Below are 7,194 nucleotides of genomic sequence, written 5' to 3' on the forward strand. Positions count from 1 at the left end.
GAGTTTTAGGACATAAATTCCAACAGAATCATAGTGACGAACCACGTACACACATAATTATTTAGTTTATATTTCAAATCTAATTATATGTTAGTATTTGGTTATTAAATGTTTGTTTTCTATGTCCACATGTACTATGTCGTCATACCCAAGCGATTTCAACTAGACAGATGCGATGTTTCTCGAGTTCATTAAGAATCTAAATAACCCTGAGGGAGGATCGTCATTGGTGGACGACATTTCAGGTGAGTCAATGGTACGTTAACTCGCAATTATTTGAACTTTTTTCTCACATTAACTTGTTGTGTTAATTTATTCAGCAAGTACTGCTAAATTATCTCCGACTTTGACTCTTAAGAGACGTACGTAGTCTCAACTTCTAGAGTTGGAGCGCTACGTTCATGCCAATGGAAGGATTTCGATGTCGATCGCCCCTGACGTGGAGAAACCTATTTCGCAACAAACTGTTCGCTTCAACCAGGCGATAGACGTGTATGTAAGAAAGACATTTCCAGTCCGCTACCTTAGGTGGGCGGACGTAAGCAGAGAATACATCGAGGTCATCAAAGGCGACCTACAGGTACGTCCACTACACATTTATGTTTTCATTTTAAACATATTTAAGTTAACCAAGCTAATGTGTTGTTTTTTGCAATGTGTAGCGTATTTTTGTGCTTGATTTCAACAATCAAGCAATGAATAGGTTTGTTGAGCAGCAAATGCTGAGTACCTTTATAGAGTTTAGGGGCGACTGTCATAAGCATTTCAAAAAGTACAGCAACCTTGAGGAGGCACGTGCCAACCCACCACACATATTAGTGAGACATGTAGAGGATTGACACTACCTCTGTGATCATTACATAATCCGTGCATTCCAGGTGAGCAACGATATGCTTTGTAATGGTTAATTCTATTTTCAACTTTTAATATATATAAGAAATAAACAATATAATTGTTTTCATGCAGAAGGATCACGAACTAACAAGGCTGTTAGACAGAAGCAGCCTTACAATCATAGCAGCGGGTTGAAGTCGTTTCTACAACGACAGCACGAGCTCACTGAGCAAAAAGGTGAGTCGACAACCGTGTGGAGTTGTTCCAACAAACATAAGACTTTTGTATCGCAAGGCGCAAAGGATGAACATGTAAGTTATTCAAACAATACTTCTACCCTTATTTGTCCTCTTTAATTTTTTTTGTGACTTATTAACTTAATTTCTAAATTTGTTGCTGAATCAAATGTTGAACTCCAGTCCCAGCCTAGCCTAGAGGGTTCTCGACCACTCTCTGGAAAAGAGATATGCGAGACTGTGTTGGGTAGACGACCGGGCTACTCAAAAGACCTTGGTTGAGGACCTAAGCCCAAATCCCGCAAGACGATAGTGTGAACAGTGCCACGACCTCGTGTTCACAATCCATGGTAGAGCTTCAATTATGGGTGGATCTTGATGAAGCTAAGTGAGCGATTGAAGAACAGAAAAGAACACAAGATATGTTAGCTTCACAAGTGAAAAAAATGCGGAAGCTTATAGAAGATATGACTCAGGCACAGCAAGGACTACCATTTGATCCCTAGCTTTACGGTACGTATATATGTTTCCATTATTCTTAAGTTTTTGAAATTACATTATTCAGTGATGATATGCATATGTACTAAACTTAGGCACTTTTGTATCATTGTAAGTTCTGCAGTGTAGAATGGCGTACGAGGCTCGTTATGATACATACCTTATTTTCTATGGATTTCTGTGTACTTTTTTTAAACATTTACTATTTTTGATTTGTATTATGAACTCTGTTGAAATTTTTGACATTTGTTGTATTATGAACATTTACTATTTTTTTTTATTTCGTAATCATATTTAATTTTTTGTTCAATTTGATATTTTATATCGGTGTTTACTAATTTATATTGAATTTTCTGTAATTTAGTATTGTATAAATCGTACTAGAATCGAAAACAAATATGAATATTATAATTGAATAAAAAAATTAGAAAAGAATAAAAAATATGTATTTAAAGGATTTCCCGACGCACCACATACGTCAGAAATATGGTCTATCTCCCGATGCATACAAGAAAGCTGAGAACATGGTTCCCAACGTCGCATCAAGGATGGTTATTTCCGACGTACGACGGACATCGAACATGTGGACTCTGGGGATGGCTTGTTTTCGACGCACGAATAATGTCAAAAATGCCACCGTCGAGAGACATATACTCCTGATGCGGTGTTGGTGACGCGTCGTGAATCTGTCTCCCAAAGTATTTCTTTCGACTCTCTTCTCGATTTCTCTTGTGACGCCAGAAACTTATTTCACAATGAATTTTACACGTTTTCTGACGTTTTTATGCGTCGAAAAAGGCCGACTTCTTGTAGTGAGAGCGTCCACTAAACTGGAATATACATGAAAGGCTTTAAAGCACGGGCAATTTTAGAACTTCACTCAAGTAATGTTGTGTGTGCAATTTTGTTAGAAGTAAAGTTCAAAACTACGAGTTACTTTACAATACTCTAAACTATAGTCACTAAGTAAAGGTTCAAGTCATTAGACACCTTTACTTAAGCACAATATTATAAAGATAAACACTGCTCGATGAAAATGTTTTAAAAATATTCAAGTGGGGAACTAATAGTAAAAAAATTTCAAGTGGAAAATTATTGATGAAAAATTTTGAAGATGTCATTATTACAAAATATACATTCAAATGTGATTTTGGAGAGAAGAGAAGATAAGCAAATAAATTGTTTAATCCATCCTAGGAGAGATGACTAAGCGATTTGATTCACTAATCTCCACACGCAATATGCCATCCTAAGCGAGATGGCTACAAGATTTGATGTATTCTTCACGCACATACCACCATCTTAGGCGATGATGTAATAACGACAATATATTTGTATCTTTAATACAAAATTTTTGACCATTTCGAGTTATAAAAGAATCAAACGTTTTATTACCGTTTCACATTTAATTTTCAATGTTATATTTCCTTAACTACAAACGTTTCAACATTTAATTTTTCGATTAATAACCAACGGCTATTTTGGTCTCCTCACTTTATAAAACTTATTTCATACTTCATTTTGTTGAAGAGTGAAAAAAAAAAAAGCTTTCTCTAAAACTTTTTCTCTATTAGATTTCTGAACAAAAAAAAAATTGTCTATTTAAGTGCTAAGATTTCGATTAGTTTTAGTGCAAAACTAATTAAAGAACACGTCTGTTTTATCCTGGGAACGACGGGACAATCAAATTTGTTTGCACAAAAGAGGAGAGCCTTAAAACGTCTTAAAGAAAATGAGATTCATGACTCAGCTCTCTTATTGTAACTTGTTTCTGTCTTGTAATAGGCGTTTTGATCAATAGGCGACTTGACCAGTACGTAAACCGACTAAAGAAGGTGTTTTGATCAAACAAGATACAAGTACGCTAGGTATAATACAAGGCGAGAAAGCGCGTGTTCTGTCTAGACATTTAGTTTAGGCCTTAAGGCTTCTCAAGGCATTATTCTTTCCAGGCGATTTGCTACAACAGTTTTGTACACTGGCAATGGCAATGAGTGTCCAACCATTAGTTAGCCAGATTATAAGAGAAAGGAAGAGGGAGACAACAAAAGAGAGAAGAACATTTGAGAGAGAAAAGAACAATGGAAAGGGAAACGAGAGAGAGGAGCGAGATTGGGTAGTAAGCCTGAGCTCAATATTTTCTTTGATAATTTCACCATGTTGACGTCGGGGTTTTATTTTGGTAATTACACCATTTGACGTCAATTTGGGTAATCTGTACGAAAACTCCCAAATATCTGTATGCATTTAACTCATATGACGTTGGGCCGAGACTTTATCGACACTGCACTTGTTCACCCGTAGAAGCGGCACTTTCAGTCTCCGATGGGTATGTTTATGTTCCCATCCCTAATTTGTTATCCGCTTCTCTTGCTGGGTTTTACTGAAACAAACTCTGTCATTCATTGTTCTTTCTTTTAGTTTTCGGTGTAATTTCACGATCTTGTCGTAGAAATAGTTTCATACATATAACTAATCTTATCTTGAAAAAAGTTGTGCAAGAAATTTGATATGGAAGTGTTGCTCGGCACATATCCTACCCCTAGTTTCCTAAGCTCCTCCGTTTCTTCTCACAGAACACCTCCCACTATCAAATTACCATCTGGGGTTTTAACGCCAAAACTTAATGTTAGCCATTTTCGGAGAAGTTGTGTAAATTCTGATGCCCCTATCGTCAACAGCTCGATCAGTATAGATTTTGGCCACGAAAATGGAGATTCTAGAGGTAATGGCGACAATATGGAGTGGGAAGTGGAATTGCTTCAAGAGCTTGACCCTTTGGGGTTTCAACCACCGAAGAAGAAGAAAAAACAGATGAAATCGAAGCTTCTTGATGACACTGAGGGCATGGACTGGTGCCTGAGAGCTAGGAAGGTCGCTCTTAGATCTATCGAGGGAAGAGGCTTCGCTTCTACCGAGGAAGATCTGTTTTCTGTGAAGAAGAAGAACAAGAAGAACAAGAAGAAGAAGAAGATTATGGGAAGTAAGGATAATGGGGTTAATAAGAAAGGTGATTTCATTGAGAAATCCCTAGAGTTTGATTCAGATGAGGATTTGGAATTGGATATGGATTTGGATTTGTTGGATAGTTTAGCTATTAATGACAGTAATCATTTGAGTAAGAGTGTGAGCATAATGGGTGGTGGGATGTTTGAACAAAGGAAGGAGAAAACAATGGAGGAATTTATTCAAAGATTGTCCCAGTTCTCGGGGCCTTCAGATCGTAAAAAGGAAGTCAATTTGAACAGAGCAATTATAGAAGCACAGACTGCTGATGAAGCTTTAGAGGTTATTTCTGATATGATACTTGCTGTTGGGAAAGGATTGAGTCCTTCCCCTTTATCTCCTTTAAACATTGCCACAGCACTTCATAGAATTGCTAAGAATATGGACAAAGTTTTGATGATGAAATCACATAGGTTAGCTTTTGCTCGTCGAAGAGAAATGTCTATGCTGGTTGGTATTGCCATGACAGCATTGCCAGAATGCTCAGCACAAGGCATCTCCAACATTGCTTGGGCCTTGTCCAAGATTGGAGGTGATCAACTTTATTTGTCAGAGATGGATAGAGTTGCAGAAGTTACCTTGACCAAGATAGAGGAGTTGAATTCTCAGAATGTTGCTAACATTGCTGGAGCATTTGCTTCAATGCAACATTCTGCTTCTAACCTCTTCTCTGGATTGGCAAAAAGAGCATCAGATATAGTCGATACCTTTCATGAACAGGAACTAGCTCAGGTATTGTGGGCTTTTGCGTCTTTAAATGAGTCTGCTGACCTTTTGCTGGAATCTTTAGACAATGTTTACAGTGATGCAAGTCAAATTACATGCTATCTTAGTGAACAATCAATAAATAGTAATCAAGAAAGCACTGTTGGTGTCAGTAACGATCTTGAATCAGATGGAGCTTTAGGCTTTCCAGTGCTCAAATTTAATCGGAATCAGCTAGGAAATATAGCTTGGTCTTATGCTGTATTTGGGCAAGTGGACCGAAGTTTCTTTTCCCACATTTGGAGAACCATAAGCTACTTTGAGAAGGAAAGTATTTCAGAGCAGCATAGGAATGATATCATGTTTGCTTCTCAACTGTGTCTTGTGCATTACTGCTTGAAGCGGGAATATTCACATATTCAGTTATCTTTAAGCGTTGATCTCGAAGAGAAGGCCATTCTTGCTGGCAAAACTAAGAGGTTCAATCAGAAAACTACATCATCATTTCAGAAAGAAGTAGCCCGTCTTCTTGTAAGCACAGGCCATGAATGGATCAGGGAATATGTATTTGACGCTTACACTTTAGATGCAGTTATAGTAGATAAGAAGGTTGCTTTGGAGATTGATGGTCCAACACATTTCTCAAGAAACACAGGTTAGGTTTCAGTAAATCTACAGCATTTAAAAGTCTTGTAAACCTGGTCAGTGTGCCCTTCAGAAATCAAACCAATAAAAGTAAGTTCTTCCACTGTATAACAGGGATACCTTTGGGACACACTGTGCTGAAACGCCGTTACATAACTGCTGCAGGCTGGAAGGTGGTATCATTGTCTCACCAGGAGGTAACTGCCTCGTTTCATGGTCAATTGGTCTTTTATTAAATGGAAAGCATGTTCCTTTATAATTCTTATTTGTTCTTTTTTTTTTTTAATAAAAGGATCTAAAAAGTTCTCTCTAATGTAATCTATTGATGGTGTTTTCTCCTGTAGTGGGAGGAACTACAAGGCGAGGTTGAGCAATTGAACTATCTACGAGAAATCCTCAAAGATCACACAGATTAAAGGTAGTATGAATGATGAATAGCCCTTGGGAAAGGTATATTTCTGTATTGATAGTTGGCATTTGTTTGGAAAATCCGCATGCAATCAACTACCTTTTAATAATAACTGAGATGCTTTGGATGAGTTTGTGATACTCTTGTTGGGGATGGATGTGATTTGATTGTGAGAGCATTACAAATTAGTGTATATTTAGCATTTATAAAAGGGTTCATTGTATCAATAGAGGGTTTTGATTTTGATTTTCTTTAAAGTTTAATGTATATACTAAACTGTTACAACTGTTAGTTTTTAGCTTTGTCAACCGATCCTGGTGAATTTACCAGTACACATTCTTTCATGGTGATCTTCTCTGTTATTGTTTTCAAACTGAATAGGTGATCACTGATGTGATAAGAATATGAGAAATGGTTGGGATAGGCCATATCATTATAATGGTGTTGTAGTAGATTTTATTTGTCGGTCCTTGGCCTTACCATGGGTCATTGTCTCATTTTTTATTTCTTGTTTCCATCTTTTTAGAAACATATGGGTTTGGTAAACATTCTGTTTTTCTTATGCATGTATTTTTGGGGATAAGGGTTTCCGATTAGTATTTCATATTCTAAATGTTATAATTCTTGTGCACTGAATTAAAATTAATGAACCTCCCACTAGGCACAATACTCACCTCATTGGCCAAGATGATATCTTTCTGAATGGTCATTGATTCTGTTAGTTCTGCCATGAGCTTCAGAACTAGTTTAAAGGCTACGAAAACAACACCATTTCAATCACAAATAATAGAACCATGCCTATCCAAATTTTATGTGCCTTGTTGGGGTGTACTTTAAATTTCTAAACTCCTTGTTATTGGC

General features: G+C 37.0%; 1 protein-coding gene across 1 annotated transcript; it reads left to right on the plus strand.

Moving 5' to 3' along the window:
• The first annotated feature begins 3,618 nt into the window (after positions 1-3,618).
• LOC103485756 (RAP domain-containing protein, chloroplastic) lies at positions 3,619-6,665 on the plus strand. The gene is made up of 3 exons (XM_008443457.3): positions 3,619-5,934; positions 6,039-6,121; positions 6,269-6,665. The coding sequence occupies exons 1-3, from the start codon at positions 4,080-4,082 to the stop codon at positions 6,338-6,340; spliced, it is 2,010 nt and encodes a 669-aa protein (XP_008441679.1). The 5' UTR covers positions 3,619-4,079; the 3' UTR covers positions 6,341-6,665.
• Positions 6,666-7,194: the final 529 nt, after the last annotated feature.

The sequence above is a fragment of the Cucumis melo genome, chromosome 5 (assembly GCF_025177605.1).
Source record: "Cucumis melo cultivar AY chromosome 5, USDA_Cmelo_AY_1.0, whole genome shotgun sequence".
NCBI lineage: Eukaryota > Viridiplantae > Streptophyta > Magnoliopsida > Cucurbitales > Cucurbitaceae > Cucumis > Cucumis melo.